The sequence below is a fragment of the Hippoglossus hippoglossus genome, chromosome 10 (genome assembly GCF_009819705.1).
Source record: "Hippoglossus hippoglossus isolate fHipHip1 chromosome 10, fHipHip1.pri, whole genome shotgun sequence".
Lineage (NCBI taxonomy): Eukaryota > Metazoa > Chordata > Actinopteri > Pleuronectiformes > Pleuronectidae > Hippoglossus > Hippoglossus hippoglossus.
This window is the reverse complement of record NC_047160.1, coordinates 9,809,983-9,836,342: the sequence shown is the minus strand read 5'-3', so window position 1 is coordinate 9,836,342 and position 26,360 is coordinate 9,809,983. Positions and strand designations below refer to the sequence as shown.

At 45.7% G+C, this 26,360-nt stretch overlaps 1 protein-coding gene across 7 annotated transcripts in view; it reads right to left on the bottom strand.

Annotated features, from left to right (window-relative positions):
• Positions 1-166: 166 nt before the first annotated feature.
• The window catches only part of ebf1a (EBF transcription factor 1a), a 59,332-nt gene continuing 33,138 nt past the window's right edge, over positions 167-26,360 (bottom strand). The window contains exons 9-17 of one of the 7 annotated variants that reach the window (XM_034598189.1): positions 24,307-24,437; positions 22,270-22,396; positions 14,519-14,607; positions 11,167-11,232; positions 9,805-9,967; positions 8,416-8,595; positions 4,880-5,077; positions 4,525-4,593; positions 167-3,210 (exon numbers count right to left, since the gene is read on the bottom strand). In XM_034598189.1, the coding sequence (XP_034454080.1) occupies positions 4,526-4,593; positions 4,880-5,077; positions 8,416-8,595; positions 9,805-9,967; positions 11,167-11,232; positions 14,519-14,607; positions 22,270-22,396; positions 24,307-24,437 (1,022 nt within the window). In that variant the 3' untranslated portion in view covers positions 167-3,210; position 4,525. Of the gene's footprint in view, positions 3,211-4,524; positions 4,594-4,879; positions 5,078-5,100; positions 5,248-8,415; positions 8,596-9,804; positions 9,968-11,166; positions 11,233-14,518; positions 14,608-22,269; positions 22,397-24,306; positions 24,438-26,360 lie in introns of those variants that run through there. The other 6 variants (XM_034598188.1, XM_034598192.1, XM_034598190.1 and 3 more) reach the window with 6 other exon arrangements.

Below are 26,360 nucleotides of genomic sequence, written 5' to 3'. Positions count from 1 at the left end.
AGACTGACTGGAAGAAATGTTAATTATTTTCATTTAAAATTGAATCTACAATGCATTCAAGTTTAGTAAATACTATAGTAAGTACTAAGTAAATAATGAAGTGACTGTAACTCAAATCAGAAACATATGTTAATGATATTTTAAAATAACAAAATAACAACATAGGTCACAGACAAGAGGTAACTTTAATTCAACATTGTGAGTCCAAAAGTTATCTTACAGCTCATTTTTCATCAAAAACAATAACAATCTATACAGTAGATTTTTTTCTTCCCTTATATCATAGAGCTGTTCAGTGTATTTGCAGTCAAAGACAAAACAGAGGAAAAAATAGACACCAGCTATTTGGTTTGCATCTTTTTTTTTGTTTGTTACCTAAATACAAAACTTTGTCACCCATTACCAATATTTATAATCGGGATGGAACTTTGCTTACAAAGCAACCATTGTATGACAACAGACCTCTGTCGTTCATTTGAAACAGATATGGTGCAGCCCCTCCTGCCCCGGCCCAGACCAGCGCAGGCACACAAGTGCCTGAAAAACACTCGTCTGTCAGCAGGCGCCTCTGTTAAAACGCTCCTCTCTACCCACTTAACAAAACCAGACTCTAGAAAAGAAAAGCAGAGAGAAAAGCCCTATTCTCTGTCCAGCAACAGCTTGAAGACACACAAAGAAAAAGACTACAGAAATGGCCGAGGGGCCAAAGAGCTCCGTTTCATGCCTCCTCACTCGTTCTTGTTCTGTTTGGCTTGTAATGAAGCTGTATTGTCCAAAAGGCTGAAACAGGGAGAGGAGAGGACCGGGGGGATCGACTGTCAGATACTGGAGTCGGACCTGTACGACTCCATGTGTGAGAGTAAAATTGTGCTGTGACAGTGCTCGTCTTCACTGTGCGCCCCTTTGTACTACAATAAAACAGCTCAGTGTCGTCGCTCTGTCGTGATCCTGTGGTTAATGAGAAATATCACCACCATGCTGTTTAACTTATTTCATTAATTGAAAAAGAAATGATATATATAATCGCTACAACAAAAAGACAAAGTGTTTGTGTGAACACTTAAGTGCAATGAGCACAGCTGAGAGAGGCCTCTCAGCGCTGACTGTCCTTCAAAGCATGCCATCGCTGTAGTATTATAGTACATCAGGGTGTGTGTGATTGTTGAATTATGGCTCTTTGTATTCTAGTCTGGCTTCACCACCAAACGGAGTGGGTTTGTGCTTTGTCCCCAAGTTCCCATGAATTCCTCTGTGGCAATAGACAATTGTGGTGAGGGTAGAAAACTGTACACGTGATTGAATGAAGAATGGGTTTGCATTGTTAAGGCATCTAGACTGCTGGTAAAGATTACAGTGACAGAAAAAAAAGAAAGAGTATATAGATACAGTATGTAAGCAGGCATAAATAACATAGGAAAAGAAAGAACAGAGGAGGGAGAAAAAAGAGGAAACACAAAGAAAGAAAAAACACAGAGCAATTTCTTACTTCTCTTGGTTTTTCCACGCACAAAAAACGAAAGTGTCACTCAAGAGAAGAACCCATGCATATTATCAGTTCAAGAACAGTATCAATCTGAAAGCCTCAAACAAAAAAGATATAGATTTACAGTATATATTAATGTGTGTATATATTCTTAAAAAATCTACTCCAACCAAATACTCTGAATAAGATGCTACTTTGTTGCCGTACAATAAACATTTTCAAAAGGAAAAAAATGAAATTGTTTTTTATTAACTTACAAATAATACAAAAATAGACAATGGCATGTTTTAAATCAACAAATGAAAGCATGGTATACCGATGCAAAACAACATACAAAACGAACAAGAAAAAAAAGATTGAAAAAAAAAAGAAAAAAGAAGTCACATTTAAATAGTGGGGGACAACAGTAATAATGAAACAAAACACTGTGAAATATGTTCACTTACTGTATTAAACTTACACAACACAACTAAACAGAGGGGGGTGAGAGGCAATGTACAAATACAAGGGATAAATACATTATTTATAGGATATTTTACAGGAATCCCCTTTTTGTATCCAAATCCATGTTTCTCATGTTTCGCAGATGAGATATTGACAACACACAGTAAATCTATCTTCTGCACTGAGAAGCTGCCTTAAGACATTTAATGTTTACATTTCAAACTATACCTATCGCAAAAAAAAAAAGAAAACTAAATGTCAAATGAAAAATTCAACATTAGTTTTTTTTTTTATGTACAAAAATATATCACATATAATCACGCATTTATTCTAATTTGATATTTGCTAGACTCCTTCAGTACAGTGCTGGCTGGACGCACACATCCTCTGGCTTTTCAAGTCTTTCGCTAAAACCTCCGACAAAACGTCAATTTTGGCTAAATCTTCACACGCCAAGCAGAAAAAGCATATTGCAAACAGCTCAATCCTCACAGTTTTTTTTTTAATTGAAAGTCAAACAAACAAACTAAATGAGAAAATAAGAAAAGAAAGAAAGAGAGGCATGGTTTCTGATCTTAAAAAATAGCACAGGGAGATTTCGATACACCACTTTTTAGTTGTGTGGGAAAATTAGCAGCAAAATTAAGGGGTTGATGATTTTGCTCGTGTTTGTATTTCTTTGCCTTTTTTCTGTGTTGTCGACCTTTGCTCCATTTGGCCGGCGTGCTGCTTTGTGGTTTTCAGAAAAGCCAGCTGAGCTAAGGAAAGCATCTTCTATTGTGACAGAGGTTAGGTAAACTCCACGGCCAAACCGACACTTTGCTGTTGTTTGTGCGAGCTATGGATTGCGAGACGGCGTGTGGGGGGGCCTCCGGTAATCGAAGCCAAACCTTACAGGCATAAACATAAAGATAAATAAATGCTCTTTTCATGAGGTCAGTGTCACACTGTGGGCAAACTATCAGTCTCTACACACTCCACGAGAGGCGATGTCAGAGAAGCTACACTAATTCAACCAAGAGGGAAATAACATCACAAAGGTTCGGATTGTCCCTTCTTTTTTCCTCCTCCCCTTATCCCTTCAGATGAAATCCCAATGGAAAGGCCTGAGTTTAACAGAGTCCTGGCGTCTTATCTTGACTTCCTTCAGTTCAGCTCCGGAGCATAGCAGAGACTCGCCAGACTCTGCTACTGTGTCTTTTCCTCTTTAAAAAAAAAATCCCAAATCTCCAGCCATCCCAGATTCCTCTACATGGGTGGAACGATCATCCCGGGAATCGCTGCTTTGTGGGAAAAGAGGGGGGGGGAAGGAAGAGAAATGGGAGGAAAAAAACGAAACAGAGAGAGAGAGAGAGAGAGAGAGAGAGAGAGAGAGAGGTCAGTCATGTGATTGCTGGGTTTCATCTGTCATCACAACAGTCACATAACAGCAATGTGCTCCAGCATCTGGCGAACAAAGACGACTCTCCCTCATTATCTCTTCATTCGGAGGCCCCCGAAAATCAAAACATTTTCCCTCCGCCGCGCCACAAACTTGACGCGCGCCGACGACATGATTCAACTTTTCGCAGGCTTTCTGAATGAGCTTCATGCGAGAGCTTCCACTGTTAATTGTTAGCAGTTACATCGTGCGAGGCCGTCGTGCAATCGCGGGCCGTAAATCAGACACGAGGGAGAGAGCATGGCGGTGACGTGGAATGACAGAGGTGATGAAATCACGCTCGATGCTCGGAGATGGAAATGGAATCTGCAGGCCTTTCGCGGGGAGCTTTATTAACATTCCTGACTTCTTATATCGTGCTCTGCCGTGCCACTATAGCTCCTACTCTCACCTCCTCACTGCTGCCTCCCCCTCTCCCTTCCCCCCATTTTTACACTGAAGCCATCACAGGGAGGAATTTTTCATATAACATATTGGCTGCCTATTGATCCCTCCCTCTCTTCAATCCACTAATTCCCTGGTTATTTCCTAAGTGTCTCCGGTTTGCTGGGATTAACAGAATAGTGTGTGTGTGTGTGTGTGTGTGTGTGTGTGTGTGTGTGTGTGTGTGTGTGTGTGTGTGTGTGCGTGTGGGTGTGTGTGTGTGTGTGTGTCAGCGTGATCAGCACACAGTGGCCACTAGCCCCTGGGTCACCGTGGTCAGCGCTCATCAACGCCGACAGAGGAAGTGAGGAAGTGCTTAGCTTGGGGCTCTGATAAAGATTCCCATCCATCATTTCTCTCTCTCAGGATCTCAACACCATACAACATCCTGCCTAGACGAACAGACCCCGCGCTGCATTCGAATGGAAATAGGAGAAAACAGAATGACCTGTGGTGGCGCAACAGCCCCCCACCCTCCCCCAGCACCAGCACCTCCTCCTCATAGAGACACCCACTGAAAGCGCAGGCAGGAAGCAGGAAGCGAAAACAGGAAATGGAACACATATGGTGTGGCATGCTGTCCCTCTGACGAGTCGAGAGCGACAAATAAAAACAGAAAAGAGAAGGAAGGGTAGGGCAGGATGAGCTGGTGTTCGCAAAAAGAGCGGTGGGATAGTGTGCGGTGGAAAGAACGGGAGAAAAAGGAGAAGAGTCAGAGCGAGGGATAACATACTTCAGGAGAAGGCCAGGCCCTGCAGAGAGCTGGCTGATGAGTACTTGCTAGAGTCCACAAAAGACTGATCTACAGTGAGGAAGGAGAATGGAGGGTTCAAGGAGGGGAAAGAAAAGGAAAAACAGGGAGTGAAGAGGAGGGAGAAAAGGAGGATCGGAGAAAGAAGTGGGGGTAAAAGTGAGTTATTATTATCATAAGGAGGAGAAAAGCAGGATTAAAGCAGGAGAGTGAAAGCTTCTGAGTAATTAACTTGACTTTTTCAGTACATAGACTACAATCTTTTTCACATAAGCAGCTAAAATTGTATTAAATATGTAAATAAATGCTTGGTGGCTTTTTCTTTTTGGCATCTTACCTTGCAGGCTGTTAACGTTAGTGCTGGTGCACGTGGGCGGGGGGGAGTTCTGGGGTCGAACGACAGGGGCGAAGGCGCTCTTCTGCTTGACGGCTGCAGACACCATGTTGGCCGGGGAGAAGGAGAAGATGCCGGATGAGCTACTGCAGTTGGAGGGCAGACTGGTCGATGAGGCCATGGTGGGGCTTGATGGGACGACTGAGAGAATAGAGAGACGGGTGGCAATGGGGGGGTAGGGGATAAAGGGGGGTCAGAGGGAGCATGTCAGGGAAGGACAGGGAGGAAGGATGAAGATGGAAAGGGGGTAAGATGGGGTTAGAGAGAGGACCGTGGGCAGAGGACAGGCAGACGGGATGAACAGAAAGGGACTGGTCAATGGACAATGGTAGGAGGGATAATATTTTGGACTCAGATCATCAAGCTGGGACTTTTTCTTTTTGAGTTAATAAGTAAAATCACCTGGCAGGGAGATATTGCATAGCTAAGACAAAAAAATGTGTTTAGCTGGCACTGACAACAGCTCGGAGCATTTTCTTTCCCTTTGATCAGTCGGTTTTGATGACTCATCCTCGGCTCAGGGGTTACAACAACTTGATAAACATCTCCTCGCAAACTCGGGGGGCTGTACCCATAATGTGTTTCCAGAACCACTTACAAACAAGGCTCTCCCACATCAGCTTTATCACAGATAATCATGCAAGAGATGCCAGTGGTTCCAGTAAATACAACAAATATGCTGATAATACATGGTGTCTGCTGCCTGATCATTAGATGCTTCTTTGTGTTCATATTGGACTGTGTGATTGTATATATTGTTTCATATTATGCTCTATTGTTTATTTTGTTGTGTTGCAAATACAATACGCTTTTAACTGCAATGTTTTCCATCAATTGGAAGTTGCTTCATGTTCCACCACATAAGATGGATGAATGGACGAAGTTTGCGTGTGAGAAGTCTGACACAGGCGGACAGGCTCCCACAATAGACTCAACAACCACTAATCTCTCTTACCACCAAGAATCATGTCAAATGATACCGAGACGGTCGACCGCTTTAAACAAACTCTAAACTCAGACGTTGTAAGAGGCTTTTGTCTGCGGATACAAGACATTGGTCATATGGCTGAGCCCTTCATCTCTTGTTTTTGGAGCATATTTGGTTGTAGAAGCTGACAGTGTTTATAGGGCTTGATTAGTTGGCGAATTATTAGCTAGCAGGTCAACTGCTGAAGTTTAAGCTCAATATACTACAAATAATTACTGTAGCTGTGTCAAATTCTGGGGCCTTCTCCTTCAGTGGATGCAATTGAAGAGCGATTGCATCACAGCGGCCCTACATGGCTTTCCCAATTATGAAAGCTTGTTCAAACGTGGCCGACAAATGAACCCTTTTATCGCCAAGCAATGAAGGCTCCATCGTGTGGATCCTTCTCACGCCCACCTATCCCATAATTTATTGCGCGATGTTGACGAAACATTTCTTTTTAAAGAAATTAAGACTTAAACAACTAAAGAGTAAACTTTTAAATGTGATTAGCAGGTTTCAACTCAATGCAATCCTTGGTAGACGGGACCATTACACTGGGGTTTGGCGTGTGCCTTTGTGGGCTGCGTAGACTGCGTCCTTTCCTGACCTGGGTCACAGCGTTTATATCTGAGATTCTTTGTAATTTCTCTGAGCTGAGATATTTCCTCACTGCTGGCATTTTATTCTCCGGTCTGCATCTAACTTCATTCAATACAGAGTTGAAAGATAAAAGGAAGAAGCTTTATGCTAATGAGATTGCGAATAGCAAGCTAACTGTCGTTTAGCGTAAGAAAGCTCATTAGCTTTGTTGCTAGCAGGAAGGTAAGACCGGGTATAAACAATCACATGATTGTCTGTAACCCCTGTTGTTGTAGAGAAGTAACGCTAACAAGGAGGTTGAATTTAACTGGATGGTGACACTCAGCTAATAACCTCCTCCATTTAGGACTCTCCAGTGACACTGTCAAGACCAATTGCTATTGGTCAACGGCTTAATCCTTTGTCTTAAAGTTCACCAGAGATGAACTCTGCTGGTCACCACACACTTTTAGTGTTTTCAAAGCTGGTGTGTCATGGAACTAAATCTTTTGAAATGATCAGATTCAATTCTACATCATTACTAGAGCTCTGGATTAAATGATGTGAGATTACACAACAAAACAGCATTTAATATAAACGTTTATTTCATTAAATATTTGGATTCTTATGATTAAATATTAATATACAATAGCTGTGAGCTGGATTTCCTTTCTAAGTTGCAATCATGAGACTCGACCACAGGTTATCTTCACAGCCCAAACCCTGTCTCCTCCTGACACCCTCGCGACCATCCACTTCTCCCGGGTTTGTCTTTTGTCTGCTAATACACTAAGAGCATTTTCCCCCTCAGTGATTTTACAATCAGCCGAGTCGTATTTCACCTGCCCTCTGATATCTGCTTCTGCCTTTATTGTTGTTATTATCCAACACTTAGCCTTTATGGCTCTTCCTGACAAATCCTCGCAATAAAGTCATAATCCATTTATGAAGGGGCCTAACTAATCAATTAATGAAAATTGGACCTACAAAGGCAGGCCGAGGGGCCATTGATTGAAAGTGTCTGTGTGGGGCCGATGAGCCTGTTAAAATACTTGTTAACACCCAGGAATCAAAGAGCTGAAATGGAATTGCTTCTCTAGCAATTAGTTTATTGATTTAATCAAGGGTCTTTAATGTAGAGGGTGTGTGTGTGTGTGTGTGTGTGTGTGTGTGTGTGTGTGTGTGTGTGTGTGTGTGTGTGTGTGTGTGTGTGTGTGTCAGGGGGGTGCTCGGTGGTCTGCTCCCCTGGCCAATAAAGTGAGGATTTGCGTTTGACTCTGTTCTTAAAGAAACAGATGAGCCAGCTGAACTGAAAGACTCTCCCTGCGTGCTGTCTTCTCGTTTCCACCTCACTTTGTCAATATCCATCAGACTTTCTTCTTTCATGTACAAAAGGCTCTCATTCATTCATGTCTAACTTGCCTGCCTCGATTTGTGGCTACACCCATACCACACATCCATTCTATTATGGATAGAATGGCATCTACACTACTCCGAAGTTTTAGAGCCGCTAACGTTTGGAAATGCTGCTGCCCCCGTTTTAGTTTGAACACAGCATTTTAGTTTGGACAGGAGAAACTATATTTGGAAACGATGACGTAGACACTCACAGCTTGCTGATTGGGTCTTTTAGGTTACGACGTAGCCTTTGCTGATAAGTCAGGCTCCTATATCACGACCCCCTTCCAACAAACAACACTGGGACATGCATGGGACATGTATGTCCAGCGTACGTGAGTTGCATGTCACGTTCTATGTGTTTTCAGGCATGTCAATATGGATAGGGATTAAAACTGATACTGAACCAAAACGCTTGTGTGGACAGAGATTGTTTTAGTTCCAATCCGCGATTTAAAACGTAGTGGTACGGATGTAGCCTTTGTCAACCCCTACCTAGTTTTCAGAGCTACGATGTGGTGTATTTACTCACTAGCATAGGGCGAGTTGCCTGCAGATCCATTGAGGAAGTTGGGCGAGGTGCCCAAGGTTGCCATGCCAGAGTTAGCGTAGCCATTCATGCTATTGGAGACAGAGCTGTAGCTATTCTGCTGGGGGGTGGAGCTGGGGACATAACCGTGAGGGGACACACTGCTTGTACTCCTACTGAAACCTATGGACAGGGAAAGAGAGGGAGACAGAGAGAGAGAGAGAGAGAATAGGTGTTAGGGGCATAGCAGATGGCAGTCAAAACAAAAAACGAGAAAGCCTACATGCAACGCTGCCAGATACTCGTTTCCTTACATGGCTAATGGACTCATAAGCCAAAAGAAGAAAAAAACACAGCATATGGCAGAGCGAGAAAGCAATGAACAGAGCGGAGGAAGAATGATATGAGAGGGGTCGGTCTACAATCCAGCCCCTTAAAAAAAGAGGCCTTTAACCTTACCGGCTCCTCACCAAAATTACATATATTGATAAGGCAATTAACACTAAAAGGCCTCTGCAGCCCTCTTGTAATTTATAAAGAATGAAGCCAGTATTTCTGACAGAACATTTGTCTCCCTCACGCTTTACATACAGGGGCGGCGAACAGAAGGAGGACACGATGAAACGAGAACTATAAATACATATCTCAGGTCAAACACGCTGACACTGGAGAAAAAAATAAACACAGCTGGAATTAAACATCAGGAATTTGTACTCTCTGGTGCGACAAGGGCCGCACTTCACTACCTGTATTAGCCTCCACTTCTATAATTAGGTAAGACCAATTCCCTGTTCTCATCCGCTATGGGATGGGGATCAGAACAGGCCACAAGTCAAAAAGCTGATATCTGTTGTTTTCTTCACATCTGAGGAAATGTCCAGATGAAGGGCAGAGGAAGAGGAGAGGAAGCTCATTGTGAGTATTGAGACGAAACCAGAGGCAGGTCTTCCTCTTCATCCCCTGATACATGTGATGAATCACCACTGACTGCACCCACATCTCTCTTTGTCAGACAGGGGCCTACCCCCGTCTAATATACACACCCCTAGGACCCACTCATATTTCTCCATCGCACTCCATCCATGACTCTCTTTTTCTCCATTCTTCACTCCCTTCGTCTTCTTTCGTTCCTCCTCTCAAGTTTTCCCTGTTTCTTGCTGCCATCTCCCACCCTCCTCCCCCTCTTCCTGTCCTCTTTTTTTTTCAGACTCTTTCTTATTTTCTCCGGGCTCTTAAATCACCCTCTCTGAATTTCCCATATGAAAAATAAAATTTCCCTATCGCACTACTCATATTTACAATCCATCCCAAAAAAGAAAAAAACAACAAATAAATCAGCACCGCATTTCCCATGATGATAGACTTCTCCCGTTTCCCGTTGAGCTTGCTCACCCTGATTGCCTGTTTGCGCCACCTCCGACCCAGTGAAGGAGTTTACAGACATCATGCCAGCATGGACGGAGCCGCTGCCAAGACTGGAGAGCTGGTTGTGCCCTCTTGGCACCGTTGTGTACAGGGCCTCTGCGATATCTGCCGCTCGTTTCAGAATCATCTCCTGAAAATGAGGGATAAAGAAAAAGAGAGATGTGGTCAGCAACAGAGCCAGGAGGGAGGGGAGGAGAGGAGAGGTTTTGGTTTTCAATATCCCTTCTTGGACCATTGCAGAGAAAAGAGAAGTCACTCTAAACCATCACTCAAAAGCAAAAAAAGTCAAACAAATATAAACAAAGCAACAAAACCAATCAATCAATTAATTTCTCGAATTAATCACCAGCTGTCCACCGCCCCCCCCCCCCCCCCCCCCCCCCCCCCCCCGAACATAAAATACCCCCAATAGTCCATCTGTGACTAAAGGCCTGTACACTGTCCACCATCTTGTAATATGAGTATTTCACTCTGAGTCGGGCCTTCAACATTCCCTTCAGAACCAAGACCGAAGAGGAGAGGAGAGATGAGGAGAGGAGAAAAGAAAAGAAACGGAGAGACGAGGAGAAGATGGGATGAGAGGAGAAGCAAAGAAAAAAGGAGAGAAGAGGAGAGGGGAGAAGAAAAGGGGCAAGACGAGAGGACCAGAGAAGAAAAGAGAAGAGAAAAGAGAGGAAAAGATGAAGAGAGAGGAGAAGAAGAGACAGACAACAGAAGAAAAGAGGAGAGAAGTGAAGCCCAGAGTAGAGAGAGGAGGAGGAGAGAAGATAAGAAGAGAAGAGGAGAGAGAAGAAGAGAAGAACATGCCCTTGATGGAGGCGTAATGCTCTCATAAGAATGTTTGATCCCTGCTCCAGATATTGCTCATGTAAACTCGCAGCAGGCTGAGTGGTTTTTATCAGTGGTCACAGGGAGTGGTGGGATTGGTTCCAGTAAATGGAGGAAAGGCTCATTAACAGTCTCATCAAATCTACAGCCTGCCTCTTCCTCTCTTCCTCCTTCATTTCTGTTTCCTCTCCTCCTCTGGAGCCCCACCTCCACCTTCCCTGCTCTCCTCCTCTCCTCCCTCTGCATTTAGTTTTTCACTGCACTTCTCCTCCCTTCCGCCTCAGAATATCAGCTGATAAAAGAACCGACATATTCCCATGTGTGTGTTTGTGGTTCCCAGATCTTGTGTGAAAACACAGCGGGGTGCTGCAGGGCCAGCGGAGACACCGCTTTTGAAGCTGCCAGTGGTCCTAACCACAAACATAATTTAATCTGAGAAAACACATCGATGCTCGTCTACATGCTTGGTTTTTTAATTTGTGTATGTGTGTGTGCCTTTACCTGGTTATTGTGAGGCATGCCGTACAAGGCCTCCACCAGGTCCGCTGCTCTCTTTAGGATCACCTCCTACAATCAAGCAAAGGAAGACAAAGGAGATTGATCACGCGTGTGACAGCTCAAAGAGTTCAGTCACTTTTATTACATTTCCCTTCTTGCATTATGCTGTGAATGCAGAACAGAGTGTGTGTGAGAGGGAGGATGGAGGCAGCCAGAGGAAGGAGAGAGAGAGAGAGAGAGGAAGAGAAATGGGCCTGTCCCGGCACTTTGTTACTCGCTGGGGCAGTTTGGGAGAGCAGAGGGAAGATACGCTTATCTGTGAATAAAACATGAGCCTATATCTCTCTATCAGTCAACCATCTTCTACGTCTTCCCCTCCCACCTGTCAGCGCCGGATCATGAATCCAACGCACATGATCACGCATCAATCTCATTTAACACAACATATCATCAGGTTGACGGCTATACAACTCCCCTCGTCAGCCGGGACACACCCGTCTCCTGCCCCGTATTAACCCCGGTAATGATCCGAGTGAATAGTCCTGCATCCACTTTGTGTGATAAATGTAGAACATCATTGCTCGGATGAAAACCGCCAAGTGGAATTTCCCACATCAAACATTTATCCTAACACGGTGTTGCTGTTCCTCGGCGCTCATTTTCTACCGCTTACCCTCTTTTCTCTCCCCGCGCTGTCTCTATTCTTTTTCTCCCTGAGTGTATGAGTGTGTGACTCCAGGCAGTCGTTATATGTGCGCGTGTGATGTAGACACCTACAGCCCTACGAAACCCTTTTTAAAAGTTAATGTGCCGGGGCCAGGATATATGCTGGAGGCGCGACAACCAGAAAATTGCAGCCCCCTTTCCCCCCCCAACCTTCCCCATCGTTTCTTTCTCTCCCTCCTTCCCCTTCCACTCGCGCGCGCACACACACACGCTGTGCGCTATACCCTCCTGAGTGTATCCCTCGCTGTGAACAAGCCCCGGAGCATGTGTGCTCTCTGTTCCGTGACACACCGCCTTTCAATCAGACCTCATATCATACACACACGCGCCCGCACACACAGCCGTGCACATGTGGAGCCTGTCGAGCACAGCCAGGACATGACGAGAGGGTCAGCAAAGCAATAAAGATTGTAGAGCGCTGTCCGAGGTGCTAAATTCACTCAATAATGGGAGCGCTGCCTCTGTGTTAACCTCCCATTACTAGCACTATCTGGGGGAAGCAGGAGAGGGGGAGGCAGGAACAGGGAAGGGGGGTACGGAAAGGGGGGAGAGCGGAGAGGAGGCCCGCTCGAGGTGATTGAGAGATGTAGAGGCCCTAGGTAGGTAAGTGGTTCTTTAGTATGTATGCTCTGCTCCTCGCTTCCTCCTCTCTTGCTTTTTCCTCGACGTCCCATGCCTCCCAGGGATTGCTAGATAGATGGATGGATGGATGAGGGGAGGGTGGGGAGGGAAGGAGCAGGGGGGAGGAGGAAGAGAGAGAGGAGGAGTTGGAAATGAGGGAAGTGTGAGGCATTGGGACACAAACGGTGTTCAGGGAGGACACGAGGAACCTCAGTTACTTCATCTAAAAATGTTTTTGTCCTCAGGGCCTACACTGTCTGTGCACCTCCTCCTCTTCACCTGCGCCTCCGCACTACTTTCTCTCATCTCCCTCTTCTTCTTCTCCTCTTCTATCCTCTTTTCTCTTTATTAATCACTCTCTTGTGGTCCCTGTGCCCTGTCTGTACCTATCAGCCTCTCGTTAGCAAAGGGATCTGTCCAGTAGCTAAACACGATTAGGCAGCGCTCCAGAGTCGTTCTGATAAACAGATAAATGTGGTTAGCGCCGCACTGCCTCCCTTGCTCTGTTGCTGTTAGGGGAGACCATTTCCTGGGCGCAGGGTCTCTTCCCGTAAAAGTCAGGCCCACAGAGACGTCAACAGGAAGGGGAACCTGATCCAGAGCAGAGCCTGGCCTCGTCTGGCAGGGCGGTCACTCATTAGCTGGCCCCAGACCCCCAGCTACACCGCAGCCTCGGCTAAACACCCTGCGAGTCTGGCTGCCCAGCACTCCCTCCTCACTGCGACTATCAGCTACAGCACAGTATGGGGCTGTTTTCAGCTGGACACCGGATCATTACCGTAACATACAGAGATAGAGCAGGCCCTTGCAGATATCCTGCTTGTTTCCTGCTGTGGGTTCATTAAGAATCCCCTTGCAAAAAGTGCCACTGGACGTGAATACATTATATTCCCAATCAATCCCATCTCGATTAAAAATTGACTGAAGAGCAGCCAGCCAGCCACAAAGGGACTTTGCCAAGGTAGCCGTGAACGGACGCTTTTTTTTCTGGAGAAGTTGCCAGTGTGTGCCCCTCTCTGTAATGATTGAGGCCAACGGTTGAGAGAAGTGTGGTCAACAAACTGTTATTACCTCAATAAAGGCACAAATCAATAGAGCTGAAATGAACAACCGGGCCTGCCAGCTACCGCTGTTCATTTAGAAGAGAAAGAGACACCGGCGAGGAAAGGGAGGAAGAAGAGAAGAGAGGAGATGGATAGATACAAAGATATTTAGAGAGATACGGGGGGTTGATAGGCTAAAGACCAGAACTCACCAGGACAAGTCTTGTGTCCACCAGGCATGACACACAGAGAGGACAAGTGATTTCTCTATCTTCCTTCTGCATCTACCTGGGCTCTCCATCTCTGCCTCATGGTGACTTCAGAGCACCGTGTGTGTGTGTGCACGCAGAGGCACGGAGGAGTGTGTATGTGCATTTCTGTGTATGTGTGTGCATATGTGTGTGTGTGTGTGTGTGTGTGCTGGAAGTAATAAAGTCCACCCGGGGTTGACTTCGATCCACTGACCCAGCAGGAGGTAAGACTGGACAGCTATGATGGATCACCTAACCTGCTTCTGCCTCTCTCTTCCTCTCTCCCCTCAACCTCCTTTCCTTTCCTCCCCCTCTCCCTCCCTCTTTTTCCTCCCTCCATCTATCCCTTTCCTCTCTCCCACTTTGCCAGTCTAAATGACCTTATACTCAGTGGAAGGATGAATAGAGTTGTTTGTGCGTTCGCTGCTCAAATACAGTGTTTGTTTGAGCAGAAAATGACCATGAACATATGATAAAATGTTTATGTGCACGCTGCATAGTGTCATGTATAGCCCACTGTCCGTAACACACAATCATCCCTCTGTACGTGAGGTCATACTGCCCTTGTGCCATGTATATCCATATATGCTATGAAACCCTAGAAGTTGTCAATATGTCTCTACACCAGTGTTACCAAGACAAATTCCTATAAAATAACTGCATGTGGCAACTAGCACGAGTACTGACACATGAGGAGGAGCGGCGGCACTGTACCTTGGGTAATCTCTCTTGGTCTCCGGGGTGTCTGGGGATGACCTTCTGTAACCTCTGGAAGCCGTAGTCTATAGTTGGCTCGTTCAGCGCTAAGCACGAACCGGGTGGTGAGGAGGAAAAGAGATGGAGAAAAAAATGTGTTTAATGCTTGATTCTTAATAATGAAAACACCTAATGTTCAAGAGCAACTGAGAGATAAAGCAGGAGAATCGACTGACGGCAGAATGACTGAATTAAGCGCGGGTTTTACACGCTGCAAATGTGGGTGTTCTCTATTAAGTCTGGTGTGTGTCTTTGTTTGCCTGTGATGTAATGAATCTCTCTCTGTCGCCTGCTTTGGTGGTTAATAAAAAGACTGTCAGGGAATCGGGCGTGCATGTGTATGTGTGTGCATGCATGTGTGTGTGTGTGTCTTGTGGTCTTGCGTTGATCAGCGACTAATATAAGCAATTACAGAGCCTGGTTCCAATATAACAAAGGCTTGATCGCTCCGGGGAACAAGCTAAACACACACACACGTAGAGACAGTTGCACGGGCACACACGTGCGCACACACACACACACACACACACACACACACACACACACACACACACACACACACACACACACACACACACACACACACACACACACACACACACACACACAGAGTCAGATCACGCAGGCAGCAGGGAGAAAGCACTCTCTCTGCATGCTGGTCGTGCTACGGTAATTGAATATGAGAAGATTTACCATGAATATTTAAACATTAGAATAAATACAATGAAGATCTGAGGCTCATAGTACAAACACTTCAGAGGAGGATTGTTGGATAAGTGCTCTCTACACATAATTCATTTCTAATGTACTCTCTCTCTCTCTCTCTCTCTCTCTCTGTCTTTTACCCCCCTTCAATCTCTTTGTGGTTTGCCTGGGGAGTCAGTACACATACATGGAAGGCAGTCATGACAACTTTACTGGGCTGCAGTCCATAAGACTTTGCTTCTGTTAAGACTTTGCGGAACGGTGCATGTGGCTACGACGTGGATGTATTTTTTACATGCACATGTGTGTAAAAACAGTGAGAGAAAAGGAGCCATGAAGCATGAGGATCGCATGTATGTGTCTGTTCTCTCCGTCTGTTTCCCCTGTGGGTCGCAGCTTGGACGTTTCCTGAGGGCTGATGCCCCGCTCGCCTCACATCTGAGCAGCCAGGCTGACTAGGCGGCCCTCAGAAAAAGGGCCCCCAGAGGCTATGAGTACAAGCTGTCCTGCTGGACCTCTAGTGACTTCACCATGGCGCCTCCTGAGCCACTTGCTCCAACACACCAACGACAAAGGGAGCAAAAGAGCAGGCATCGGTGATGCTCTGTTTTGGCAACACAAAGGTATTTGGACATGCTCTCCCAGCGGGCTGTTCCAGTAATCCATAAGAGTGCAAGAAAGGAAAGGTGAAAAGCTAGAGGAAAAGACAGAGCAGAGGGGAAAGAGTAGGAGCGGAGATGCCAGGGGCAGGCTCAACTTCTGAAGAACGACACACATTATATGGCAGCTGGTCCACTGATAAAATAAGCCAAAACAATGGGATGATCACATGCAACAAATAAAGTATGAATTATTTCTGAGGACAAATATTTGACATTACTTCCCTATTGTCTGATCTCTCTAAAGCCTTAAGGAGGATTTGCCCTGGATTAGGCCTGCAGTCTGAGGAGGGGATTGTTCCGACAACATCCTCCCTTTTCGTCTCAAAGGCTTTTGTTTTTATGATGAATTTTTTATCAGTTCTCCACAATGTGCCAAATGAGCCTCGAGTGAACAATAGCATGAAAACCCGGAGACATACACAGATACCAACTATTACAAATAAAGAGACAATTTTGGTAATTGAGAGAGGAAGTGATATTGTCTCGGCTCGTTTTCAAGGACCATAAACCAGGGGGAGGAGTACGCGGGGGACAAGGCACATCGCTAACTACCTGGCTCTATCTCTTTGGGGATTATCTTGGCATTTTATGCTCTTATATCTATGCTCAATATCTCACAAGGCACCATAGGAATTATTGTTGGAAGGAGAAGAAGAGGAAAAAAAAGAAAAAGAGAACGCTCCTGCCTCGAACGAGGAGTGGTGTGCAGGTACACTCCAGGATTCAAAGCACACTCTCCTATACAGGTATATTTATAATCCTTAGCTGTCGCTCTCCAGAAGAGCAAATCAAAGCCAGTAAAACATAACTGCCATAAATAAATGAATAGATGAGCAACAGCCCTGGACTGGAGGGATTCACCTAGCAATCACCCACATCAGATCAGATCAATGCTCATGGAAATTTCATGAAGCCTAGAATCCACACCGCTTCATATTTCACTATAATAACCCACAGAGCCGCAGGGGGAGTGTGTATGAACGGGTGAGGGGGGGTGGCTATAGGGTGGAGGGGTGCTCGAGGTATGAGCTTCAGGGGAGGAGTAAAAGGGGTGGGGGGGTTGTTTGGGGGGGTAAAGAGTCGAAGGTGGTGGTGATGGTGGGGGGTGATAATTGAGAGGTCAGAGTGGCGGAGTCGTCCTGGAAACACAAGAAAGGAGGAGAAGCTATGGTGGAGGAGGAGGAGGAGGGGAAACTACAGCGAGTGTCCAGTAACGCCGACTCTCCTTCTCCTCCTGTGTCACAACACCGAGCGTGTTTGTGTGGGAGTGTAGTTGCAGGGTTAGGTAATTGGCTCTGAGGCTTGATGTTCACACCTTAACAGGCCCTCAGACAGTGGGTAAGGAGCTGATCATATCACAACCCTCTGTTTCTCTCTCTCTTCCTCTCGCTCTCTCTCCTTCGTCTCCCCTCTCCCTCCTCACATCCCTCCCTTTCACTGCCCCCTCTCTCCCCTCCCCTCTGCAGTCTCCAGTGCTCAGGTGTGATCTCATAAGCGCTGCCTGGCGATCGATGCCGCCAGTGGCAGGGGGTTCAATAGCCCTGAATTACGGCTTCACCCCCCCCTCCTCCCTTCACACAGATGAGAGCCACCCCCACCACCCCCCCTCCTCATAACCACCATACACACACACACACACAAACGCACAAACTACTCACAATCTGGATCAATACCATACAATCTAATTTTTATCCATTTTTCCATAAACCCCGAGATTGCGTTTATTTGCAGAATCCGACAAGCTAAATAAAGCATCGCTTGAACATGTCAGGGAGACTAATGCACGGCTGGAAATTCATATACAGAAAACAGATGAGTAGAGCTTTTTGCTCCTAAAGGAGGCTGAGGTTGTGAGAGGGGGAGAAAGAGGAGAGGATGGAGGATGGAGGAGGGGGGGGGGGGGGGGGGGGGGTCGCAAAGAGATTCTACAAATCAATGGAGGTGTGGATGCTACTACAATCTAAGCTCTAATTATCTGTTGCAAAAAAGTGCGTGTCGACAGTTAACAATACCTGACAGCGTGGATCCTAAACGGGAAAATGCAAATTCTTTTAAAATAATGGATGAAAAGTGTACGCTTGGATTAAGATATAAGAAAACACACAGAAATCATTCCCGCTGGTGAACACTGCTCATTTCAGCGGGGGTATAAAATAATCTACATTCGAAATCCATTTACATCATCATCATGGAGCAGATGCTGCTGTAATAAGAAGGGAGGATGCTAAAGAGGGGAGACAAGCCACATGGTGCAGAAAATTAATCTCAATCTCAAATAGAGGTGTGGATTTCCTCATGTTTAAGGCTGTGTGCAGTAAACGTGTGCAGCTATCTGAGCCGGGCCCTGTCTCCAGCTGGAGACCGGCCGTTTTAATCAACAGCAGGCCTCCACCCAAGCTCAATAAAAAACAGCATTCACAAATAGGAGCAGGACGAGTAATTGACCAGCTCTCGGCTGCACCCCGATTTTATTGCCAGATGACTACGCGCTGCATTTGCGTGTCTGAGTGTAGGTGTATCACTTGTGCACATGATTGTAGGACATGTCTGTAAATTGAAGGTGAACAATCGTAACAAATCTGTAGTAAAGCAGGCGACAGATTTTCTCGCTGATTATCACACAAATTGCACTAAAGTTATATCAACAAAATTGTCCTCAAAGTGCTCAGGATCAGAGTGTGTGTGTTTGTGTGTGTGTGTCAAGCTGACTCATCACTCTGAACAACTCCATTAGAGCCAAATCAAATAAATCCAAACTTTATTGAGCATCTTCATGCTTACAACACTCTGGCTTTATCTGTGTTTCACCCCAGTGTCTGTGGTATATAAAATGACAGACAAGTGACTGACAGTCCTTCCTCTGCTCCTAAAACTAATTTGAACCTTCGACACAGGGAGGGAGGGAGAGAGATATCAGCTTCTTCCCTGACTGGTTTAAATTCTGTTCTTGACTTTTGTCTTTTTCCCTCCCCGCCACTCCTGCTCCTCCTCAGCCACAACTGAGTGATGTTTCCTACACACCTAATCTGCACTCAGTGCTGAAAAACTACCCCTAATGTTTGTGCGTGCGCGCGTGCGGATGCTCGTCGGCGTGCGCAGTGCCGGCCTTAATGTGAGCCAGCAGAGCCTTTTAATATCAGCAGAGGCTGTGGTGGAAGCACTAAGGAGACAAGGCTGCATACTGAGGAGGGAGGGATTGCCTTTTGAACGACAAGGGCGATTCATCAACAGCCCCCCAATCTATGGCCAGTATCCCCCGTGTCACACACACACGGGTCCTAGTGACAGAGAGTATTATCACTCTATATTGCATGGAGAAAAGAAAAGGGAGAGCTTCTCTGATGAATGCTACAAAGACAGCAATCCAGTAAACGGTGATACACAACCAAACATAGAGATGCATCTGGGGGAGGAGGTGGGGGGGTGATAATGAGACACAGAGAAAGAGCAAGAGAGAGAGATAGTGAGAGAGAGAGAGAGAGAGAGAGAGAGGGGGGGGGGGGGATTAGGGAGAGTTGTAAGCCCCCAGAGGTGGGTATAAGGCAGAGGGCAGAGAGAGGAACAGAAGGGGGATAAGGGGATAAAAAAGATAGAGGAAGAGCAGTGAATGAAAAAAAACAACATTCTTTTATTCTTATCAGTGGAGAGCTTAATTGCCTTTGATGAGTCTAATTGGAGCTTTCTGAAGTCTAATAGCAGAGGAGTCCTCAGAGACGACAGAGGACACATTACTGTAATAGCTCCTCTCTGAATCTCCTCTGCACCCAAAGTCGCCTGCTCGTCTCCTCTGTCCTCAACTATACAGCTGATTTTTTTTCTCCATTCAACAATGGCTGGTTGTGGAGTATCAATGATCACATGGGGGAGGGAGAGTTAACCTATAGATGGGTTGTGTGTGTGTGTGTGTGTGTGTGTGTGTGTGTGTGTGTGTGTGTGTGTGTGTGTGTGTGTGTGTGTGTGTGTGTGTGTGTGTGTGTCGGGTATGTTTGCAAAGTAGCAGTAGCAGCAGTATTGGGTATGTGTTGACTTAATTAGGTCTGTGAGCTGCTCGCTTTCCTCTCCTCAGCAGAAGTTGATTAGCAATGCCAGCTGTCCCCAATGCAATTGAGTGTGCGCATGTGTGTGTGTGTATGATGCTGCGTGCACATGTAATGTATGAGCGCATGCGCGCGTATGTGTGTGAGCGTGGGGCTGTGTCGGTGTGTGTGTGTGTTTGTGTGCGAGCTGCCAGCTGCCACGCGGCGCTGCCAATCCTCCATGATTAGTACCCACTGGCAACTGGGCGCAAACTGGTGCCAAACAGACCCAGGAGGGCAACATGGCCCATGGTAATCCTCCATCCCTCCATCTTTCTCCGCTCCCCTCTTTCTCGTCTACCTCTCCGTCTCTACCACTCTCGTCAATTGCATTTTCCGTCCAAATGCTCTGCTCATGCTCACGTTGCTTTCTGCCTCAGCGCTCATGACGCCAAATATGAGAAGGTAATATTTAAAAAAAGAGCTGATAAAGAAGCTACATATAGGAAAGGTACAAATACCCGCTGAGGGTGCAGAGCAGTGGCTGGAGTGAAGTGTGTGAAGGGTAAAACTGGGATCTATGCCTCGACACGGTTGACTGTGTCACTGTGAGGGTGCCAGCGCTTGGCAAGCAGCATCACAGTGCGTTCAGCCCCCAGTGGATGACCTCTTGCTACTTCTCACCTGTTGAGATTCTTCTATGAGCCTCCACAGGAGCCGGAGAGAGAGGAGGGGATGAATTCATTCAAAGAACCAAGTTTTGAATAAGTGGATGTGACAAGGTGAAAGAGTGGAAGGGGCTGAGAAGAGATAGGGCCATTATGCATACGGTTCCCACATGTCTGGCACATTTAAAGCGCTGCACACACACTAAAACACACACAGCTCTACGAGTTTGGCAGAGCGCTGGCTGTCGGACAGCTCTGGCATGGCAAAGGCTGCCCACCCATCTGCCCTCTGCCTCAGTAATGCAGTTACTTGTCAACGTGCAGGAGTGGGCTCATGGGTAAATTTACGCATATGTAAAGAACAAACACAGGCAGCCTATCACAGGCTTTCCCATAAGTGCACAAACACAGAGTCATAATTATGACGCATGGACATGGAGTTTGTCCATGCACAGCAATTAGGACACACACAACATGCAAAAAAAAAAAAAAACATGCCGGTGATACAAGCGCACACACACTCTCTCTCTCAATTGTGATTTTGTCAAATGTTGGCAATTCCAGCCGGAGCTTATAGCCTAAGTCTATCAGTGGTTGAGATTACAGACAGATTTATGTGATTCACAGTCTCCCCTGGGACCTGTGGCCTCGCATTGGTTAATCACCGCTTCACATTCACTCTCCCTGCCGCTCTTTCCGTGGCATGGCTATAACTCTGCGCCGATATGGTCTGATGTAACACTCGAGCTATTCGTGCCACTGCACTCCAGAAAAAAATCGGACTCTCTCGGCACGGACCTCTTCCTTTCTGAATCACGTCTTTGACAGGGTTAAATCTCAATAATCCCACTAATCAAAAGGTTAAACCGCCCGCTGACCTTCACCTGCTTCATAAAAGAGAGCAAACACTTTTCCTCCCCTCATCAGTGGTCGTTGTTTCACTGAATTATCGAGTCCAGTTATTGGTTAGCACGTACATTTTTCTCCAGAAACAGTGAAGAAAATGACGATGTACCATCTTTTGGAATGATGTTGCAAATATCGCATACAGATCAAATAGAACCTACAGCAATACTACACACTTAAATGTATTTTTTGAGCTCTAAACTAATTATATGACTCCTCTTTGATGTAATCCTTTCATGCTGGTTTTAAAGTCACATGTAATCATGAAAAATGTACACACACACGCACACACACACACACACACACACACACACACACACACACACACACACAGGCACACACACGTAAAACTTCTACTTCATACAACATTTCTGTTGTAAAGTGTATGTGCTGCTACTGGAGTTGTAGCTCATAGCTAGACAATGTAGATAACAATGATAACTAGCATGTTAAGCGGTCATGTGTGTGTTTGTGTGAATAGGTGTGCATGTTTTTTAAATTAATCCAAAACTTAGGGGGAAGTCACACTTCAAAGCCACTAGTTGCAGGGTTTGTATGTGATTGCAGTTTTTCTTTAAATTATTCAAAATGTATATGTTGTTGTTTTTAGAATCCAGGATTCCATGGGTAAAGATGGATTATTGTCAGATGGCAAATTGGTAGATTTGGGTTTCATTATGGCTTTCAATTACATGATTACACTGCAAACTAGAGTTCAGATTATACGTTAGAGTATACAGAATAGGCCATACCTGTGTAGATGAAACGCCCAGGTGTGCCTTTGCAGAACTGTTTGGATTTGTAGGACAGCGTGACCTCCACCACCCCGGGGATGTGTCTGGGTGGAGTCTGCACACGAATGGCATGGGGGGTGATCAGCTATACGGAGAGAGAGAGAGAGTGAGAGAGAGAGGCAGAGAGGGCACAGAGATTAATGCAATGAAACTCCACATCTAAACACTGGCTCTAGGGACTGTTATCGGCTCGCCCCGGACCTTTCCTCTGCTGCTTTTTGACTTTCTTTCTTTGTATAATCAGCCTGAAAAGGGTGCGTTAGTGCCAAAGCCCTCAGGTGCCTGCATAGCCCAAGGCAATGTCACTGTGAGGCTCGGGATGGTTATCAATGCTGACACGGAGTCTGTAAGAGGGGGTTCAAAAGCAGTTATGTGTTTATGAATAAAACACACACCTTCCTCTGCATACGTCTGTTACAAAGTATAAGTAAACGTATAATAGGCCCGACTCTGCCCCTGTCTCTGTGTCTGTCAGCTGAGGCTGTCTCGCCGCCGTTAGCCACATTAAAGCGCCACTGTGTCTGAAACACACTCACTTAGTGTGGTTGATGAGCCCACTCGCCACGCATGCATGTGTGTTTGTGCACGCTGAAGGGTCTTTGAAGGAAAACGGTAACAAGACAAAACACAGATGAGACCTCAACGAGTGCTCGTTTCCAGCACGCTACAGTGAACTAGCACTCAAAGCTAGCAGCGCTCAAAAGCTATCAATGCTGCTGCCAGTAACGTGTGTGTGTGTGTGTGTGTATGTGCACGTGCGTGTGTGTGTGTGTGTAGATCTAACTGTCCCTTTCATTGCTCACTTAGCCAGGCTTTCATTCTGCTATTGTCTGGCCCCGCTCACCTCTCAGCGAGATAATATAGGAGCTTTTTATAGAATTATTTCTTTACTAAAGAGAAAGCTGTTTAGCTGTGCCGCACGCTGACCTTCAATTTCACACATACACTGCATTTACATTTTAGTCATGTGGCAGATGCTCCGTACAAAGAGATTCATACTGTAGGGTGTGCACATACTCCAATGAGGCAGATAGGAACATAATAAAAGACAGGAAGAGAGCTGAGCAGAGATATGACAGGGAGAGGAATGAGAACCCAGGCTGCTGCTCTTATTGTAAAACTGTTCTCATATGAGCTCATGTAGATGTTATTCATTTTTGATTAATTAATTAATTTATTGATTATCATTTGAGTTGCCACATTACAATATTAGTTTGTAAAATGCTAAAAGAGAAAGTATAACAGCATCTCTTATCTCTCTTATCTAATCTCTCATTTTGTCTTTTGAGATTTGGGGAATCTCAAATGGATTGAGTTTACAATGTTGCACAATCCAGGTTACATTGTTCTCACAGTTGAGCAGCCGTGTTTAGCATTTTCACTTGACTTGAAATAATAAACTTTGATAAACCCTGAATAAAATCTCTAAATGATCTGTTGGACGGCTCATTTAGATACTTGCTTACAGCTGTATAGCTACAAACCTGAGGGATTGCTTTAGCTTTCTCTTGCAGAAACAAGCTATTTTCAGATAGGACTTTGGACAATGTCCAAAATATTGGGTCCTGACATTGCAACGCATTCCGTGTTAGAATGACATGCTTTTCCTGCTCTTTTCTCACATGGGCTCACACAGACATAGGCAGGGGTGGCAGGAAACGGAAAATGTCTGAAGCAGCTGATATGGTTAGCTGCGTTCTCACATACTCTGGATCATTTCAGGAAAATGTTTGGTCTGAAAGCAGCTATACTTTCACCAGGTATTCAAATCTTTTTCAATCAAAATCTGAGGAGGAAAAAACCCTCTTTGTTTTGCCCACACCAGTGCTCCTTTGCAGGTGGACATTGCTTCATTATAAAGTAGCCCATAGCCAAAAAACCATTGGGAACCATTGCTTTGCAGTGCAGCAGAAGGCCCCTGTTTAATATTTCAAAATGTGGTGAGGGTGCACACATATGCACATGGTCTCTCCAGGTGACCAGATGGTGACTGACCTCACTCCAGACCAGCATGGTTCCGAAGATGACCTGCAGGCCGTCGAAGAAGTTGTCCCCGATGATGATGACTGTGGCGCCCCCTGTGGTCCAGCCTTCACTGGGGCTGATGGCTTTGATGCTGGGGGTTGCTGCGAGATTCACAGACAAAATAGATTAGACGTTAACAACCCTAATGACAGCCTATAAAGGTCTTCGCTATTGGCAACATGTACAGTCCCCACCTCTTCTTTCCATCTCTATCTCTCTTACACACACACTGACACACACAGATCACCTCTCTCCTCCCTCCCAGGGGTCGGGGGCCGGGCGAGGAATACTAATCAGAGTGATTATACGCACCCCGTTATTAAACATCACCCCTGCCCTGTATGTGAGGGCAGCGGCGCTGCGCTTGTTTTATGACACGTGGCAAAGCGTGCGGGCGTGTAAATGTCAGGTGTGCTGAGTGTCTGATCAAAGGCCACGCGACCGGGGAGCAGAGCCCAGCCAACAGTAGCTCTGCCCTCTGAATACTCCGCCTTCATTAAGCAAACACTTAGCCCTTGCTCAGCTGTCTGCTCCATACATATCCGTGTAGCTATACCGGCGCCATGGCCACTGACGACGTGACCACATCAGGCCATGTTTCGGCTCCTGCCTGGTATATTTGTAATGCGTTTTGTAAGCTTTCAGTGTTTTCTCTTGGAGCATATTCTTCATATCTTATCAGACAAAGTACATGGAACAACAACAATAAACCGCATTTTCAATAACGAGTATTCAATGTGCTTTTTGTCCTTATCTGCTGGTATTATGGACTTGAAGATTACTGATGTGATTGAAGAAAAGAGCAGCATTGGGGAAAATACATGTTTATACAAGCTAAATCTCCTCTCCTTAACAGATATGCAGCTTGTCAGACATGCTGTAATTCTGTAAAGCGGCATAATCCACTTTAGACTAGGCTGACTTTTTTCCCCTGCAGCCTCGCCTTTGCTCTTTGCCTGACTCCCTGTTCTGTTGATCCTCCCCAACAAGCTGGAATGATATTTAGCCCCCCGATACGCCTGCAGAGATCAACGTTCACCGAGCAGCAATCTGTGGCCGTAATCATGGCCTAAGATGCCTCCTTTTCACAGCCGCTGATATTATGTGCGCTCCATGTGCATGTGTGGATGTGTGTGGATGTGTGTGTTTATGCGTGTGTGTGTGTGGATTAACCAGATGGTGGAACGTGAATCCATGTGATAGGATTATACTTTGGGGTGTTCCTCACCGCCATCTGTTCAGATCTATGCGCTGCTCATCTATTACCGCCTGAAATGGGCCCCCAAAGTTGTGTATCCCACACACAAACTCAACACACACCAGAGAGAGAAGGGAAGGGAAGAGGGGGGAGAAAACAAAAAAAGAAACTTCTGTCATCTTTCCTGTCGTTTCGTCTTTTCTTTGTGCACTTTCACCCCGTCCTCTCATCTCCCCACTGCGTCTCGTTCTCTCGCTCCTGTTGTTCCTCTGTCTAACCCCTCCACCCCCCGTCATCAGGAGAATAGAAAATCAGAGAAGAGGAAATTCCCCAACAAATCTCTCCGACACAGGGAACATCTGTTAGTGTACTGCGAGCACTCCTCTCTCTGTGTAAAGATCCAAGTCTCGCTGACGTCTCCAATATGTCTCGTCTTTGTGAACTTTCCTAATCGTCTGCGAGACCAGTCGCAGGGACAATTGGTCCACCTACCTCTGGAGGATAGTCATTAGAAAGACTTAACCATAACATTCAATCTTAATGCAATCTACTGTAGGCCATCATGTAAATCCCTTCTTAGTTTTTTGTCATTATCATCCCTGAGGTTGACTCTCCTCAAAGAGAAAAAAATATGTTTCTCTTATTCAATGTCTGGGAAATCGAAATGAGAAAATAACTGGATTAGGGACTTGGGAATCAGTGCGGGCTCCTAAATCATGTGCACATGTCATTATGAAGTATTAAAGGTTTGGGTCTGACTGTGCGTGCAGGGGTGTGTATGTGTGTGTGTGCATGGACATTTTTTTTTGTGTGTGTGCATGGGTGT